Source organism: Octopus sinensis, linkage group LG9 (assembly GCF_006345805.1).
Source record: "Octopus sinensis linkage group LG9, ASM634580v1, whole genome shotgun sequence".
Classification (NCBI taxonomy): Eukaryota; Metazoa; Mollusca; class Cephalopoda; order Octopoda; family Octopodidae; genus Octopus; species Octopus sinensis.
In genome coordinates, this window is record NC_043005.1 from 58,953,462 (window position 1) to 58,974,307 (window position 20,846).

General features: G+C 35.9%; 1 protein-coding gene across 1 annotated transcript in view; it reads left to right on the top strand.

Moving 5' to 3' along the window:
* LOC115215434 (cilia- and flagella-associated protein 65-like) overlaps window positions 1-20,846 on the top strand; it is a 1,408,515-nt gene that overhangs the window by 750,258 nt on the left and 637,411 nt on the right. The window contains exons 21-22 of the mRNA XM_029784597.2: window positions 1,149-1,287; window positions 15,858-15,905. Of these exons, the coding sequence (XP_029640457.2) occupies window positions 1,149-1,287; window positions 15,858-15,905 (187 nt within the window). The remainder of the gene's footprint in view (window positions 1-1,148; window positions 1,288-15,857; window positions 15,906-20,846) is intronic.

The window sequence follows — 20,846 nt, forward strand, 5'->3', positions numbered from 1 at the left end:
GTTTCCATCATTTGCTTGACAATCAGTGTAAATTCGTTTATGATCCATCCTTCCCCTGGCCACAACTTAGCAGCTTAGCAAAAACAATTGTGTGAATAAGTACTAGACTTTATAAAAAAGAAGAAAAATACTCGGGTTGATTTGTTTGGGAAACACTTCACTATTGTGTTTACCTGTCCCATCACTGAAACAAGTAAATGATAAAAAGTAAAATGCATGTGTGTGTGTGTGTGCTGACATGGGATAAAGTGGTGAAATATGATCTTCAGTTGTTGAGTCTTACGGAGATGGTGACAAGTCAGAGACATATGGCAATCTGCTGTGTTTGAGAAGACACACGTCATGTTGAATGAAGTTGTAGTCATGGCCAGCACTGGTGACGTGTAAGAGGCACCTGTGCCAGTGACATGTGAAAGGCACCTGTGCTGGTGACACATAAAAGATAACCTGTACTGGTAACACATATAAGGCACCAGGTACACTCTGTGGAATGGTTGGTGTTAGAAACCAAGCCAAAACAGGCTGGAGTCTAGTGCATTTACTTGGCTAACCAGTTCCAGCCAAAGTGTCTAAACCACACCAGCATGAAAGACAGACAATAAATGATGATGATGATGATGATGATGATGATGATGTATGAATATGTGTGTATATGTATGTATATATGCATGTATGTATGAATGTGCATATGACTGCATGTATGTATGTTTGTATATCTTTTTGCCAATGTATGAAAATTCCTTGTCACTCTTGTCATCCGCAAAAGCGGTAAAGCTGTGATTGTCTTATTAGGAACTTGCAAGCAAGAACTCTAATAATATTCACTGATCGCAACATAAAATATATAAATCAAATAAATAAACGCATAAATATAATAAAGCACATCATTATGCAGTCGCATTATATAATTCGATACCCAAAGGTGTTTTGTATGCAACAGTTTCAGAGACATGGACGTCAATTCATGGCAAGCAAATTTTTTTTACCACTCAAACGATTTGTGTTTGAAATAGAATTCGGAGTAAATTACGCTGTTTCGGTGTAATTACATTGCATTATATTGGACCACAAATAATTTTATTTATTTATCTATTTATTCATTTTATTTTATTTACATTCTCTTTCTTTTTTTCTTTTTTTTTTGTTAGAATCCTTAGAGTAAGACCTTCAAGAGGACTCATTACAAAAGGACACCAAATCTGTATTCTGAGATTCTCTCCACAAGAAATTAAGAAATATCACGAAGAGATAAAACTGTCCTTCAATAATTGTCAGAAACTTTATCGGGTACGTTTCCAGTTCATTCTCTGCAATTGCTTTCACATGAAAGCATTCAAATCATTTCTGAATCTGTGTGTTTGTTGTTGTGTTGTTGTTGACCTTGGATTAGCTCTGATTCAGCAGACCTATAATCAAAGATGTTCAAACCATGATGATGCTGTCTATTATTTTTTTTTCTTCAGGCAGATTATTCCCTGAGCTACATCTTTTAATGTGGCATTCTTTCATTTTCAAGGTAGTAGCGATACAGTTTGAGGAGATTTGGTTGCTATTTCTAGCAAGTAGTACTATGAGTAGAATGCTTTCTCATTGACTTCAACCAGTAAACTGTTGAAAGATTTTCATTGTTGTTGCTGTTGTTTAACTCTCAAGTCAGCCTTGATCAAGAAAACCATGATTAAAGGCTTTCCAGCCATGACCAGCATGTCCTTTTGCATACATACGTCCATCGATCCATCCATCCCTACTACAGATTCAGTCCATCACTGGAACTGTAAAAATCTGTAAAACTTTCCAGAAGTTTAGCATTGAAATATATATGAGCATGTCTAGATATACAACTATATGCATAAGAAAACATACATAAGGCAAAACATACAAATCTGCACATATAAATACATACATATATGCATACATACAAACAAAAATACCCTGTTGTTGATGTTGATATTCCAATGAAGGATCCTTGGATCTAGGTTAGAAACCAGCTCTTTCTCTATAGGCAAGAAATCTTGAAATAAACTGAATAATGACATACATAAGAAAAGAAAATGCCTACGCCGAACTATTGAAGAATTTACAGCTATTCTATCCAGATTAGAAGTTCAGGTTTATACCTGTAAATACTGGGGCGCTATGATATATAACACACTGTCTAAATACCAGTCTTGAAAAGTTAGGCTTCTCGAAACCAGAAAGGAGATGACTACAGATCCAAGCCATCACTGGAACTGTAAAAACTGTAAAACTTTCCAGAAGTTTATCATTTGAGTATATATGAGCATGTCTAGACAGGGAAGTATATGCGTGAAATGACATTCATAAAACAAAACAGACAAATCTGCAGGTATACATACATACATACAAAAATACCCTGTTGTTGATGTTGACATTCCAATGAAGGAAGCTTGAATCTAGGTTAGAAACTAGTTCTTTCTCTGTTGGCAAAAAATCTTGAAATAAAACCGAACAATGACATACATACATACATACATACATACATACATACATACATACATACATACATACATACATACATGTATATATACATACATACAATGTTGAGGAGAGGAGTGGGACAAGTCAATTACATCAATCCTGGTGCTTGGTTGGTTCTTTATTTTATTGACTTTGAAAAGATAACAGGCTAAGTCATTCACCCATGGTGCAATTTGACCCAGAAGTGACCCAGAAGACCCAGAAGACATATTGTAAAGCCTTTCATCCTTTCAGGGTCGATTAAATAAGCACTAGTTATGCACAGGGGGGGAGGTCGATGTAATCGACTTAATCCCTTTGTCTGGCCTTGTTTGTCTCCTCTATGTTTAGCTCCCCGTGGGGCACTAAAGAAATATATTGTAAAGCATTTTTTTCTCACACACTTGCAATTCTGCCAGTTTGCCACATGTCATTCCTGTGGTTTTATCTGGTATTGAGATACATCTCGTTATGTTTTCTCACTGGAAAAACTATCAAAATGATAGTTCAAAGTTTTACCTATTACCAGTCTTATGTGTCAGGGTGTGAATGTTCGCTTATGCAAATGTGCCTCTCTATATAAGTGTCTTTTTCTCTTTGTAAATCCCTTTGTTTAAAAATCTGTTAAAATTTCATGGGGCAGGGGGGCATAAATGTTGCTACCATCTCTAAATAGACTGCTCCTACCACTGATGCCATGTTTATATAAGAGGCATTTTTCTTTATGTGCTTATCATTTTTTAAAATCCGTTAAGATTCCATGGGGCAGGGCATAAATGCTGCTACCACTTCCCTAGGAACCACCTCCTGCCACTATATCAGTTAATGTGATGTTTACAAATATTGTTTTGAAAACTGTCTGATGATAAAATAAGTTTTTCATTCAAAACATGAATCTTTTCTTTTTCCCTCCTTTTAACAAAGGTAAGATAATAAGAAAAAATCTCGTTCCCTTTCTACCTAACAGGTCCATATAAACATGACATAACAAAACATCCAATTCAGAAAGTAATCTGATATTTTTTTTTCAGAAATTCATGAGCTCATGAAAGTCATGCCTGTCACACAGGCAATTCTAATAACAACAAAAACGCAAAAAGAAAAAAGAAAAAAAATGAACCAACAACAACAATAATATTGATTTAGTTTGTTTACCACAAAGATGATGAAGGAAAATATATTACAAAGACAAAATAAAAATGTTAATATTGATATTAATAACAATCGTTTCTACTATAGGCACAAGGACTGAAATTTAAAAGGAGGGGACTAGTCAATTACATCGACCCCAGAAGTGAACTGGTACTCATTTTATCAGCCCTGATAGGATGAAAGGCAAAGTCGACTTCAGTGGTATTTGAACTCAGAACATGAAGATGGAGGAAATACTGCTAAGTATTTTGCCTGGCGTGGTAAAGATTCAGCCAGCTCACTGTCTTTGGTTTAAAATTTTGCTACATGGACAGCACTTTTAGTGGGAAGGGACTAGTCGCTTACATTGATCCCAGTGCTCAACTGGTACTTATTTTATTGGTTCTGAGAGGATGAAAGATAAAGGTGATCTCAGCAGAATTTGAACTCAGAACGAAATGATAGTCGAAATACCTATTTCTTTATTACCCACAAGTGCGTAACTGGTACTTATTTAATCGACCCCGAAAGGATGAAAGGCAAAGTCGACCTCGGCAGAATTTGAACTCAGAACGTAGCGGCAGACGAAATACTGCTAAGCATTTCGCCCAGCGTGCTAACGTTTCTGCCAGCTCGAAATACCATTAAGCGTTTTGTCTGGTGTGCTAAAAATTCTGCCAGCTAGCCACCTTATTGATATTAATAATCCTTTTTACTGGAAGCACAAAGCCTCAAATACGTGGGAAGAGATTAAATCGATTACATCGACCCCAGTGCAAAACTGGTACTTACTTAATTGACCCTGGAAGGATGGAAGGCTAAGTTGACCTCAGTAGAATTAGAACTCAGAATGTAAGGACGGATGAAATACTGCTTAGCATTTTGTCTGGCATGCTAATGATTCTGTTAGCTCACCACACCATCATCCTCCTCCTCATCATCATCGTTTAACGTCTGTTTCCCACACTGGCATGGGTTAGATGGTTTGACTGAGGTCTGGAAAGCCAGTGGCTGTGCCAGGCTCCAAACTGATCTGGCAATGATTCTATAGCTGGATGCCCTTCCTAATGCCAACCACTCCGAGAGCGTAGTGGGTGCTTTTTATGTGCCACCAGCACAGGAGCCAGTCAGGGGGCACTGGCATCGGCCATGTTCGGATGGTGCTTTTTATGTGCCACTGTCACGAGAGCCAGTCAGATGATGCATTTTACATGCCACCAGAATGGGAGCCAATCAGGGTCCACTGGCCACAGCTACGATTTTGGTTTTACTTGACTCAACAGGTCTTCTCAAGCATATATCGTCCGATGCTGCACCATGTGCTAGTCTGATTTGGCATGGTTTCTATGGCTGTTTTGCCCTTCTTAATGCCAACCACTCCAAGAGTGTAATGGGTGCTTTGTACGTGTCACTGGCATGGCTGCTTATCTGTGTCACCAGCATGGGTGCTTTTACGTACATGGGTGCCAGTTATGAAACTCCAATGGTTTAAAATTTTGGCACAAGGCCAGCAATCACAGTGGAGGTCTCTAAGTTAATTACATCAATGCCAGTACTCAACTGGTCCTTATTTTATTGATCCTGAAAGGATTCAAGGCAAAGTTGACCTCAGCATAATTTAAACTCAGAATGTAAAGATAGATGAAATGCTGTGAAGCATTTTGCCTGGTGTGCTAATAATTCTCTCAGCTCACCACCTTAATAAGAATTATAATGATAATAATATTAATAACAGGAGCACTCAGAGAGTGCAAACCTCCACCAAGGCAAAACCAACGTCCTCTCAGTAATTAGCCAGAGATGATTTTTAAAATGAGAATATCTGAAATAAACTCGACTGCTTTCATGAACGAGAATACGAAAAATGAACCTGACTGCTCTCAAAAATTAGGCGTAGGAGTGGCTGTGTGGTAAGTAACTTGCTTATGAACCACATGGTTCTGGGTTCAGTCCCACTGTGTGGCACCTTGGGCAAGTGTCTTCTACTATAGCCTCGGGCCGACCAAAGCCTTGTGAGTGGATTTGGTAGACGGAAACTGAAAGAAGCCCGTTGTATATATGTATGCATATATATATATATGTATACGTATGTGTGCATGTGTGTGTCTGTGTTTGTCCCCCCAACATCACTTGACAAGCGATGGTGGTGTGTTTACATCCCCGTAACTTAGCAGTTCGGCAAAAGAGACCAATAGAATAAGTACAAGGCTTTCAAAGAATAAGTCCTGGCATCGATTTGCTCGACTAAAAGGTGGTGCTCCAGCATGGCCACAATCAAATGACTGAAACAAGTAAAAGAGTAAAAGTAAAAAAAGCAGGAAAAATAATCCAGAATCCTTGTCCAGTACCGGATTAATCCCAAAATTTAATTCGTTTGTGTCAGTTATGAGGCCAAATATTCCTGCAAGTTTCATTTGAATCTATCCAGCAGTTCTCGAGATATCTTGTCCATGGACAAACAAACGAATACAACTGCAAACAATACCTCTGCCTTCGCTGAGGTGGAGGTAATAATGAATTTAAGCTGGCATGTTCAAAATAAAACAACACACAAAGATAAAAAAATTTCTCTCTTTCTTATGGAGAATTAGTATTTAAGAATAGATATATTATAGAATTAATATCTATTACAATAATGAAATTATGATATGTCTGTGTAAAAAAAAAGCTCGCTATGGCTAGACGGGTGGATTTTAATCTGAAAAATCAATCACCGATTCATGCGATAAACTAGTTAACCATCACATCAAATATTCGAGGAAATGAGATTTTACAGAAATAATTTCATCTTAGTTTCCCAACACCACAGGTTAAGTGTGTGTGCATGTATATATGTGTGTGTGTGTATATGTATGAATATATATATGCATATGTATATATATATATGTTTATATAAGTATATATATATGCATATATATGTATATGTATGTATGTATACATATGTATGTGTATATATATATATATATATATGAATATGTGTGTATATATGTGTTTATATACATATACATACATATATGTGTGTATATGTATGCATATATATAGGTGTGTGTGTATACACACACACACATCATATATCGATCTTTTTTATTTCGCACCGGAAACTTGTTGAAGTTACTGAATGATATACTTCAAATTTTGAGTTGGAGGCACAGATATAGTATAGTTTTAACGTTCTTTACAGTTCTGTATAGCTTTACATTTTGACTGTGAGGTGAAACCTGTAAATGCTAACTTATTAAATTTATAATGAGCCCCTTCAGCAAACTTACAGAAAGATATTTTAGAATCCATCTTTCTTGCAATATTTATGAAGTTCACATTTTTTTTATATATAATTGGTTATGGTTGTCTTCAGTTGAACAAACATCTTCCACTTGGTGGTATATATATATATATATATATATATATATATATATATATATATATATTATATATATGTATATATATATATATATATATATATATATATATATATATTATATATATGTATATATATAGATTATACATGTATATATATATGTTTGTGTGTGTGTATATATACACACACACACATATATATATATATATACACGCATGTATGTATGTATGTATGTATGTATGTATATATATATGTATATATATATATATATATATATGCACACACATACACATGCACACAGAAATGCATACTTTTATCTGGTCTTTGTGTTTTTTGTACAATATAAATATATATTCATGCACAAACACAGACACACACACACATATCCATATACACGCACTATATATATGCATATATATATATATATATGTATATGTATACATATACGAATGCACGCACACTCACACACATGCAGATATGTATATATATTTGATGTAGCTGTGGTAGGGGAAATTTTGGTATTTTGCAAGTCTGGTATTTTCATACCAATTCTTAAGTAACTAATGCACCAAACAACATTTTGAGATTTCGTCATTGTGTAATTGATTTTGCTCGTTATCACTTGATAAACGTTACTAGAAATAGAAGAAACTGAAGAGCAATGAACTAAATAGTTTAGAGTATGTTATGCAATTTTTCTAATTCCTTGTTTTGAGTTCATATTCTACTTCTATATAATTTTGTCATTTATCCTATCTGATTCTAGAATAAATAAATGTGTAGAAGTGGCCATGTGGTAAGAAGTTTGCTTTCCGATCACATGGTTCCAGGTTCAGTCCCACTGCATGGCACCTTCAGCAAGTGTCTTCTACCATAGCCTCAGGCCAACCAAAGCCTTGTGAGTGGATTTGGTACATGAAAACTGAAAGAAACCCATCTTATATATATATATATATGTGTGCTCTACATTTTAAAACTGATGTAATATTTGCATTGTTCAATTAAATGGAGTCGCATGAAGCAATCGTACTGCATTACCTCTGAATATCCTTGTTGCTTATTTTGATTATAATCACCCCATTTTGAATTATATGGATAATACCAAACTAAATTCTGGTGCCTTTAACTTAAGTACCATATTCAACTGAATCTAAATTTTACTGAACTTATATAGCCATGATAGATCGCTAGCTACTACATACATTTTTTTCTCTCCTTGTTTTTTTCTGTGTATCTTTCTGTCGAAGAGCATAGGCTCGAAACGTAAAAGACTTTTTCTATTCCTGAGCACTATACTAATACATTTGTTTGTTTGTACACCACCTGCCTTCGTCTTTTGTTTATTTTCATAAGCTTTCCCTTTATATATATATATATATTTGTGTGTCTGTGTTTGTCCCACCCACCCACCATCACTTAGCAACTGATGCTGGTGTGTTTTTGTGTGTGTAGTTTGGAAATCTACTACTAAATTTAGAGTCCTACATAGATTATTATAATTAAGTCTGTTTTAGTGCAAGTGGGTTGGCTGTTACTTTACTAGTATTACTAGTTACATACAGAACAAATGTAGGAAATGCTATGATAAATATGGGTTTCTCTCTTCTTTTTCCTCCTCTCATTCCACCATCATGGCTGTTTGAAACTGTGCATTGGATGTTGTTGCACGTGCATTTGAATACTTGACTATAATTGTCTTCAGGGAACACTTCATGGCTTTATGTTACAGAGAATTAATGTCTGAAGTTGGAAAGATGGTTAGACATCTTGTAAGTTATTATGAGAGGGAATTGGAAAGAAAACAAAAGGCAGAGAGAGAGAGAGAGAGAGAGAGAGAGAGAAAGTGAGACAAAGAAATAAAAGAAAGGTAGAGAAGACAGGAAAGAGAAAGAATAGAGAGAGAAAGAGAGAGAGAGAGAGAGCATGTGAGAGAAAGACAAGACTGTGATTGAAGAAAGAAAGGCAAGACTGAATGAGACAACAATAAAAGGATAAAAAGCAAAAATGCAAAAATTTATAAATAGGAAATATACAAATAAAAAAATAAAAGTAATAAAAAAGTAAAAAAATAATTCATAAATAAACCTTATATATATACATATATATATACATATATATATAGACATATATATTTATTTGTAGATAGATAGATATAGCTAAATAGATAGATAAATAGATAGAGAGGTAGGTAGGTAGGTAGGTAGACAAATGAATGGATGGATGGAGGGATGGATGGATAGATGGATGGATAGATGGGTGGATGGATGGATGGATGGATGGGTGGATGGATGGATAGATAGATAGATAGATAGACAGAAAATTTACACTTGGAGCATCTACTTCAGAATTTCCAACAACTACAATTATGAAAACGTACATAAGAGCAACTGTTATAAATGTGTGTTTATTGTAATACATATATACATATGTGTGTGTGTTTGTGTGTGTGTGTTTGTGTGTTTGTGTGTTTGTGTGTATGTGTGTGTATTTATATATATATATATATATATATATATATACACACATACACACATATATATACAAGGTGTGAAGGATAAATTGTCACCATTTTATATTTTTGATTTCACGCATACACATTGTTTATTTTTGATTTTGTTGACTAGACAGTATAGTAGGGTCAGTTGGGCACCATCTGTTAGAAAAACTGTACCATGATGCAATTCACTCGGCCAGAAATTTGGGAACAAAATGCTGTAGTGCTTGGCATTCAAGCCGGATGCCACAATATGAACATTTCAGACTGTTTGAGTGTCAATCTGAGGACAGGTACCGAGAGTGATAAAAATCAAACATCCAGTCAACATCTTGGTGTTTAGGGATATCTCTGACATGGCCTCAGAATCAACATCGAGGCCTACATCAAGTGCCTGGAGGAGATAGTACTGCCCTGGTCAAGAAGGTGACTGCTGGAAGACCCTATGTCTGGCAACAGGACTTTGCACCATACCACACAAGCAGAAGAACCTGTCATGTCTGTCAGACAATTTCCGTGACCACATCACACCTAACATTTGGCCATCTACCTCCCCAGACTGCAACCCCCTTCATTATTATGTGTGGGGCTCCTTGTAACACCAAAGAGGAACTGGAAGCAAGTATTAGGGCTGCATTCACCAACTTAAACAAGGAAACTGTCCAGAAGAGTTGCAGAATATTCCAAAGCCAATTGGAGGCTGTGGTTAAAGCCAATGGCAATTTTATTGAATAAATTTACTCTTTAGTATTTCAAGATATTTTTATGTAATTTTGATAATTATATCTGTTGAAATGAAATGTCAGTGATTTTTTCATTTTTATGTAGTTTAGACGGCAGCTTATTCACTGCGAGAAATTGTTTTGTTAGCTTGTTATGTACTTCTGTTTTTTTTATTTGCTATAGAAGGAACCCACAACATTTTTTAACCTGGTAATAGCAGTCAAATCTACCTCAAACTGCATCATGTCATTAAAAAAATTACAAAATAAAAACCACACTGAATAATTTAGTTCTAAAAATAGCAAAAGAAAAATGTGATAGTCACAATTTGAATATTATTCTTTGTATGTCTGCCTGAATATCAACAGTCTAAGGATCATCAACGATGATTTATTATAATTCAATTTACATATGACTGCTATTATGTATATCTCTGTGTGTTCGAAGTTCAAATTCTCTCTACTTCAAATCCCCAATTAATATTCTAAACCTAGAGCTTGAATAATACCTTATTTTCTGGCATACAAGTTGATGTAGTATACATTGTAAACATGTAATATAAATATTCAGTCATTGTCACAACTTTTCCAAATCCTGCTGAATTTCATGTGAACTTGTTGGTCCACCAAGGATGTCTAGGTGTTTAAGTCAACCTACCTTTTATGACTGTAAATTCTAATCTGAAAAAGCTTGACGTGTATGCCAGAAAATATGATGTTGTCCAGTGTATATTATTTCTCTAAAGGAAAGAAAGACATCATGGTTCAAATGAATTTGCTCATAGGTCTTTTCAATCAGGTATGACTTAAAGGTAAACAGCAAAATCATAGAAATGATTAAGGTCACAACAGAGGTACATATTATTTTTTTTATTTCACTATATGGAGTGGATCTGTGGTAAGTAGCTTGCTTACCAACCACATGGTTCTGGGTTCATTCCTACTGCATGGCACCTTGGACAAGTGTCTTCTACTATAGCCTCGGGCTGACCAAAGCCTTGTGAGTGGATTTGGTAGACAGAAACTGAAAGAAGCCCGTTGTATATATGTGTATATATATTATATATATATATATATATATATATATATGTATGTGTGTGTATATGTTTGTATGTCTATGTTTGTCCCCCAACATCACTTCACAACTGATGCTTGTGTGTTTGCGTCTCCGTAACCTAGCGGTTTGGCAAAAGAGACTGATAGAATAAGTACTAGGCTTACAAAGAATAAGTCCTTGGGTTGATTTGGTCGACTAAAGGCGGTGCCCCAGCATGGCCACTGTCAAATGACTGAAACAAGTAAAAGAGTAAAAGAGAGACTATTAATTTTCTACTGCAGTTGCTGCTTCATATTCCAACCACAACTAACAATTGATGGCCCAGTCAAACCCTTGCTTTGAATAAGTATTATTCATACGTTTCTTTACTGTATGAAACAAACTGAGGGTACAATTGATTACAGTAATATTGATATGGTCTGCTGTTGAAGATGTCTAGGTTGTTGAGAGCATAATTTTAATTATGACAGCCCATCATTGGGGATGACAGTGTTGATACTGGACGTTCATCCTCATCCGCCCCCAACACATTTTTTTCTTGTGGGAGTAGATAGGGCTGACATGACCGATATGAGATATATAGATCCTGTGGCACTGAGGGCACTGAAAGGGACCCCAAACAACAGCTGCAGGGTGTTGATGGTGATGTGTCTTCCTCTCTTCATGCAGTCCTCAGCATTCAGATTCAAAGCTCTCCACTCCTGCATCACACATGGAACCTCCATGCCTTCCAATTGTTGAGAAGCATATTGACCAAAAAAAAAAAAATGTCATATGTAAGATTGCAATGAAGGAAACCAGAAATTACACCTTTATATCCCATATTGAAATGTTAGGTGAAGGTAAATTCTTTAATGTTTTATCAATGTCTCTTCGAATTATCAAATCTTAATAGTATTTCCCTGAATATTACAAAATACTCACTTTCTTCCATTTTTTGGTTTTAATACATTTTAAAAGTTTCCTGGCATTCCGACTAGATTGTTATAGTAACAATCAATATAGTTATAATTAATAATGTGTCTATCTTACAACAAGTATTCGAAAGTCTTTATTCTCTTTCATCAACTGTTATGACTTCAAATGATCGCAAAACTTAATGTTCCCAAACGTCTTATTCTCTTCATTTAAAATCTTCACTAGATAATTTCTATCTGTTTCTTCAAGGAATCTCATTGGAAATGTCACAATAACAAAATTTCAAGCATCATTAATTTTCTTTATGCCTGACCTAAGGAGCGAAGATCAGGTTTTCATTATTAATTCAATTCTTTAGCGTAAGAATTAATCTCAAGTGACTTACTGACTTATATAGAAATCACAAAAGTTCTTCAATTCGCATCAAAGATATTTGTTTGAGATAGACAGACTGAGAAAACTTACACACACACACAACACACACGTAACACATATGTACACCTGCATGCTCACATACACAACCAAACACACAGACACAAACATACACACACACAAATACACATGTATATATATATATATATATATATATATATATATATGCATATACATACATACATACATACATACATATATATATATATAATATATATATATATATATCAATAGCAGAAGTGATCATAGTGTGAACAAAAATGGAAATTGAAAATAGCTTCAGAATATTTGAATAAAAGGAAAAATTGAAATTGTATAAACCATAGATGAAATACAATGGATAAGAATATGAACTTATGTTCAGAATCTTTAGATGTAGAATCCATACCAGCACCGAGCTAGGGTAAAAGAAAGAAACTGAAAATAGACAAGTGACTAAATTATTAGTGTCATAGGTTTCAAGTTTAAATCTCTTACATGTCTTGCTTCTTGTTATGCATTTAGGATGTATACTTAATTTTCCATGCTTCGTTTAACCAAGCTACCAATGGAATCGGAACTTTTAAGTTCAGAATGTTACCCGAGTTCAAATAGCATTCTCTCTATGTACCTAATTGTCTTTCATCTGCTTAACGTATACGGAACCAGAGCGAAGCCCATTAAGACTTCAGAAAAGTATCTACAATGATTACGCTCAATTTTTTACTATTGAACCTGGCTGGGTTGATTGGTTTGAAGGCTTTGTATCCTACCAGTGCTACTGTACATATAACTATTCATGGATCAGTGCAGTCTGTTGTTATAGTCATTGTTAATGTTTAATTCCAGGTTAACTCTGTTGAGCAGACCTATACTCAAAAACATTCCACTCATGACTGTCATGTCTTTATGGAGGTATGCAGGACTACATGATCCAATGTGTCTTTCCATTTTACATCAGAGTAGGCTGTGATTTAAAGGAGATTCAGCTGCTCTTTCTAGCAGGTCAAGCAGCCATGTAGAGGCCTCCTACATTTGATTCAGCATTGAAAATCTGTATGTAGGGAAGGGTTAGTTCACTTCTGGAAGTATCAGCAGAAATCTGTTTTTAATTTCTTTGCATAAGAATAAGGTGTGATTTAAAGGAGATTTGGCTGCTCTTTTTAGCAGGTCAGGCAGCCATCTAGAGATGGGAAGGGTTAATTCACTTTGGGAAGTATCAGCAGAAATCTGTTTTTAATATCTGTTTATTGTACACAATGTCAATATTTGTGTTTATTTCATTGAGTTTACTTTTTCTCAAGGGATGAAAGGCCAAGGAAAACTTTGGCAGGATTTCAGTTCACACAACTAATTCATCAAATAGTTATGGCCAACCCGTGACCCCCACCTCTCTGCTCCACAAAGAAAAACAAAAAAAAAAAACCTTTTGAAAGGAAAAAGCCAAATGAGGAGGTCTCTGCATACTTGCTTGATTAGTTAGAAATAGCAGCCAAATTTCCCTCAAATTACACTGTAACATCTCAAAAGCTGTGTATGACATACTGGTTAATATAATCCTAAATCCACAATGCTCTAGGAATGGGTGAAACAGTCTTAAGTGAAATGAATTTCATTATAATCCTGTTCTAATGGGGTTGACCTGAGGCTTAAAAAAAAAAGACTCCGCCGGTTACGACGACGAGGGTCCCAGCTGATACGATCAACGGAACAGCTTGCTCGTGAAATTAACGTGCAAATGGCTGAGCATTCCACAGACACGTGTACCCTTAACGTAGTTCTCGGGGATAATCAGCGTGACACAGAGAGTGACAAGGCTGACCCTTTGAAATACAAGTACAACTCATTTTTGCCAGCTGAGTGGACTGGAGCAACGTGAAATAAAGTGTCTTGCTCAAGGACACAACGCGTCGCCGGGAATCGAACTCACAACCTTACGATCATGAGCCGAATGCCCTAACCACTAAGCCACGCGCCCTCATGACCTGAGGCTAAATAACAAGATCAATAGCATACTGTGAATGGTACCAAAGGGAAATAGTCTAATGTGGTATATCTTAATAATTCCTGCTAACTTTGGTTCATTGTTATTCTTTTTAAAGATTCTTGATGCTCAGACACCTAAGGGATTTTTATATTCCTCTGTGAAGCTGAAACAATTTGAAGATATTCTTTTATTTGTTTCAGTCATCTTGACTGCGGCCATGCTGGAGCGCTGCCTTTTTTAGTCGAACAAATCAACCCCAGGTCTTATTCTTTGTAAGCCTAGTACTTATTCTATCTGTCTCTTTTGCTGAACCGCTAAGTAATGGGGACGTAAACACACCGACACCAGTTGTCAAGTGATGATGGGGGGACAAACACCAAACACAAACACACATACACACACAGACATACACACGCCCACATACGCACACACACAGACATACACATGCCCACATGCACACACACACACACACACACCACACACACACACATACACACACACACACACACACACATACATATGATGGGTTTCTTTCAGTTTCCGTCTACCAAATCCACTCACAAGGCTTTGGTCAGCCCAAGGCTATAGTAGAAGACACTTGCCCAAGGTACCACACAGAGGGACTGAACCCGGAATCATGTGGTTGGTAAGCAAGTTACTTACCATGCAACCACTCCTGTCAGTCATGGGACTGTGGCCATGCTGGGACACTGCCCTGAAAGATTTTAGTCTATCAAATCAACCCCAGTCCTTATTTTTTGTTATGTCTGATACTTATTCTATCAACCTCTTTTGCAGGACTGCTAACTTACAGGGGCATAAACATACCAACAAGGTTGTCAAGTGATGATGGGGGACAAACACAGACACAAAGACTCTTACACATAGGTATATAAACATACATATATGTGACGGTCTTCTTTCAGTTTCTGTCTACCAAATCCACTCACGAGGCTTTGGTTGAGGTGAGGCTATAGTTGAAGACATTGCCCAAGGTTCCTCACAATGGGACTGAACCTGAAACCATGTGGTTGGAAAGCAAGCTTCATACCACATAGCCATACCTGCCTCTATATATATTTATAAACACCTACATACATTTCTTTGTGTTTGTCTAACTACCCATGTTTCTTTCTTCTTTCTTTCCTTACACTATGACCAATCTGTGTGTGTGTGTGTGTGTGGGGGCATGTGGCCTAGTGTGTTGCATTCGTGATTCTTAAGATTGCAGTTTCTATTCCTGAATGAGATGATAATACATTGTATCCTTGAGCATTTCACATTGTTTCTAATCCACTCAGCTGGAAAAAACAAGCAATCCTCTGACGGAGCGATATCCTGTCCAAAAGGTAAATATATATATATATATCTATATATATTAAAACTGTAGTTGTGTGAGTGTCTGTCCCCTTCAATTTAGATTCCTAACTACTCTCACATTTTGCGGTGCAGTTTAACCAAATTCGGGTATCTTATAGTCGTGATTCATATTGAGCCTGTCTGAGTATTAGCGCGCGTCTACGATGAGTATACGATTTTAAAAATAATTTAACATCATTTTTTATTCCATTTTAATGCATAATTTTTCGTGTGTCGATGGCGGCGGAGTTGGCGTCCATGGTCACACCTGCACCTGTTTGCTTCTCCCTCTTCTTCCCTCCCTCGTGAAGCTGTGGGGAAGGGAGTGTAAGGAAATCAACGTCGTAAAGCGTTGTCAAGGAGACCAGCGTTCTTTTAGAACAACGACTTCATGGCTTGAAGACACCAAAACAGAAATGGCTAAGAAAGCCCGAATTGGCATCTATAAGGGAAGTAACTCTCTAAAAATGCTTATATAGTTATTTCCCTTACAAACCCGAGCAACGCCGGGCGATACTGCTAGTATATATATACATCATTAAATCTGGAAGACCAGTCTTATGAGCCTATGATTTGGGAACAACCTTTGATCCTTTTCTTTGATTCAATGTGTATTTTTGTTTTGGTTTTTTTAAGATGGAAGTAGCAAATTCCCAGAATAACTAGAATCACTGGGCAGGCAATAGAAAGCAGGTAATGGAAAATCCTCTTTGTAGTCTTCATGGCTTTTGTCAGTGAAGTTACCAAAAATCTGATTTCTGTCTCACCCATATGATGTTTATCTTTGTCTTATATAGAACATTAAATTATCTAGGTTCTTTTAACACAATCTCAGGCTGTACCAATTTCTTGCTTCTCATTTCTTGCCTTATACCTTGAATAAGGGTATATATCCCAAATGGGATATTTCCTCTCAGTGAGGAACAGTTTCAACTGACCAGGGTTTTACAGAACAAGGGTATACCATCTCCTTTTGAAGTGTGCATTATATAGCTTATTGGAACACAGGATGCCTTTGTTATGAAAAAATTTTTTTTTCTAATCTTAAAGGAAGCAGTATTGATCCCATTGAAGCATGAAATCAATATCCACCAGCATATGGAATATGTTCATACTGTCATTAATTCAAATAGCCTAATCAATAGAGACCAGCAGTGGCGATGGAAAATTCATAATGCTTTTGCTGGATCAAAGGTGGGAAACTTTTGATTAGTTGGGCAATCTGATAGTGAGCAGAGACTGAAAAGAAGAAGGCAATGGTTAACAATTTTTTTTTTTATTTTTGCCAACAAAATTTTATGGACATGAAGAACACCATTAAAAGAATAATCAATATGAAGCTGAAAGGTGGAACTACCTAGTTTGTGAGTCACCTATGCATTAACAGGACTAGAGCATCATCAGATCACTCAGAGTAGGTCTAGAGTTGGTGACGCTGGTGGCTTAAAGCCTTGAGAAATTTTACTGCTTTTACCAATTCTCAAGAAGTCCTTTCATTATTAAGCATGTATCTGACTCATATATTGTTCGCTTTCCAGACATTTTTACATTACTGCATGTACTTTATATGCACTTTCTGACAAGTTGTGGTGCACCTGAGCTCTATATACAATAATTTCATTATTCATTATTAAGTTACTGATGTAACCAGCATCAAAAAGAAAGATTTGTGTTTTATAGGTGTGGATACAGCTGGAACTTGTATTGTAGAAACAATGGCTCAAAGAAAACTAGACTCTGTGAAGATAGATAAAGATAGAATAAAAGTTGAGATTCTGGGAATTTGTGAAATAAAGTGGACAGGAGGTGGGACACTTTTCTATGGCTTAATTACAAAATATGCTCCACAGAAAATGAGATACATTCAAGAAATAGAGTGACAATGATGCTTAACAAAAATGTCAAGAGTTTTGCATAGAATATGGTCGAATCTTAGCAGTGTGATCACAGGGATGATCTAGAAATTTTACTTTCTGTTCAATGACTTTGGAAACAAGGGAAGAAAGCAATGCAATTTCTTGAATCCCCTTCAGCCAGCAATTAATAATATTCTAAAAGGTGATGCATTCTTAATTATATTTGATTTCAGTGCAAAAATTGAAGAGAATGAAGAATTAAATAGGGAAGATAAAATAAGGATTAAGAGCCAAGAATGAAGAGAGAACTAAATTTACAGCACATGATGTATCTGAAGAGAAGATCTACATTGGTATTACTTGGCAAATAATGTAATAAAATTAATTATGTAGTCTCTGCTAAGAAAAAAAAAAGAGAACTGTTCAGGCTGCCAATACTATGTTAAGAGGTTGATAATAAAAGTGTTCATTGCCTGCTCATTTCTATGATCAAATTAAAACTGAAGAAACTAGAAACAAAGGACCTGAGGGATACTATCTTCAGAATAACCTGAAAGCTATACTGAAGAAGTCAAAAACCCAAGTTGCAGTCATTAATAACATTGATGGATATTCTAATGAGCTGCAGCAAGAATTGCAATAAATTGTCCTATAAGTAGCTAGAAATTACCTCTCATAAAACAAAGAAGAAATGCAAGGAAGACCGAATAATGGACTTAGTGGATGGTGTTATGAAATTTGGAAGACTGAAAAGGAACTTAGTCATGCATAAAATAAAATAAAAAAGATCAATTATATAAAGAAGAAAAGTAAAGTGGAATGGAAAAAGAAAATCAAGAGAAAGAGAGGTTTAGGAACCATTCCAAGAAAACAGAATAAATTACTACAAAATTTATCCCGACCCGTACACAAATGGAATGTTCTATATCCTTGTTCATACATATATACTAAATAGGTTGTAAGTGAAGCAGACTGAGTCTTTTAGACTCCATAAGTGTAAAGAGGTATCATTAATTTCTGTACGTGTTCATGCATTAATAGTGTCAGCTGCACATTTCTGATAATATGAACGAAACCTGTTTATCAGTCGGTTAAGCAAATTTTGAATTCCATATGTGTAACATTTGTGGACATACTTACAAAATCATAAAACACAGCACCCATGACTTTTGAAAACATTTTTTTGCATGCTCAGAATTGCTGAAGCATGGAATGAACTCCCTGCATCAATTGTTAGTTGTCGGGACATGACATCCTTCAAAACTTCCATACTTCCTGAAATTTGCCAACAGTTCACCTAATGCCCCTCCCCTCCTTTTTCTGTGATTTATTCACTGTTCAATTTCTTTGCATAATTCTATGTACTGTCCATGCACTTTCAGCTATCTTTTCGGATGAGTTGTAGTGTACCTGAACATTGTATACAATAAGTTAATTATTATATCATACTAGCTGGCCCTATGCCATAAAAAATTATGGCTAATTGTAGTATTTTATATATAAATAAAGTACAAAACCAAGTTTTTAGTTTAATAATTCTTTTATTACCAAATGTTTTGTGAAAAATCTCTCTGCAACTAACATCCTTTGACTGCTTGTTTCCTTCAAAAGAATTTTTAAGTTCCTTCCTTCATGTATGACTTAAGGCCACATAATGCTGGCTGTGGCTAAATACAGGATAGAATATGGATTGTAAATCAAATTAATACACTTGTCAATGTTAGCTAGTGGTTGTCTTTTGAGATGTGACAGCGATCATCATTTGTTACTGAAAAAACACTGGTTCACACATACAAACATACACACACTTCCCTTGTACATGCGCAGACATACACACATATACTCACACAGAGTTGGAACACTGATTTTTTTTGTCATTCTAGAATTTCCATCATCCCACTACCAAATTTGCCATTACCCCTTCCTTCCTTATTCCTCTATCACCCCTTTCTTTCTCATTCATTTGTTGTGGCAGAGAAAAACACTAGTGTATTATTATAGTAGATCATCATTTATGAACTTTCTATGGTGGCAAGCTGGCAGAATAGTTAGCACGTCGGGCAAAATGCTAAGTGATGGGATTTGAGCTCAAATTCCACCAAGGACAACTTTGCCCTTCGTCCTTTTGGTGTTGATAAATAAGTACCAGTTGAGAACTGGGGTTGATGCAGTTGACTGATACCCTCCCCCAAGCTTACTGGCCATGTGCTAAAATTCAGAATCATTATGTATGTACTTTCTATTAGGATACAAGTCATCTTTATATTTCATCCTTTGTTAAGTGAGATCACAGGCATGGCCAATGTTTGTAACTGGCAAGCATGCCAGTGGTATGTAAAAGTGCCTGCTACACTCTTGAAGTAGAAGGGCATCCAGCTGTAGAAGCTATGCTAAATCAGATTGCAACCTGGTATAGTTCCCCCATCTTACCAGTTTTCAGTCAAACCATCCAACCCATGCCAGCACGGAAAATGGACATTAAATGATGATGATGAAGGTCAATATAAAAAGTACCATTTGGGGGCAGTGAATTGTTTAAAACATTGGATGGGCTCCTTGCAGCAGTGTTGGTTCTAGCTTATTGCATTCTGAGTTCAAATCTTACTATGGCCTACTTGGGGTGGTTGAGTTAATCTATCACCTGGTTTAAAACCTGGTTCTAGCTAGCACCCTAGGTGCCTTTAGCAGAATCTATTTTGTTGCGAACATTCAGGTCAGCCAAGTCTCAAGTTTATAGATGCCTTCCTCTCTCCATTCCTATTAGTCATGGAGGCCTTGTAAATGGTCAAGAGCACTGCCTTATCTTTCTGATTAAAAGATAATAAATAAACGATAAAAATCACTAGCTGTTAGTAGTACCATTTGAACTCTTCATCTGGCAGTTTATAGATCAGTATCTTAACAAACCTGACACTTACTGGAACTCGGAGCCATTCATTATTCATTGCTTCTTGCCTTTAGTTTTATCACAAGAAATTTTGGAAACTTTGGACAATATCATTTTTAGCCATATAGTAATGCTCTGTTCATTTCAGCAGCTGTGATATGACTTGGTTATGTGTTTGTTGAAAACTA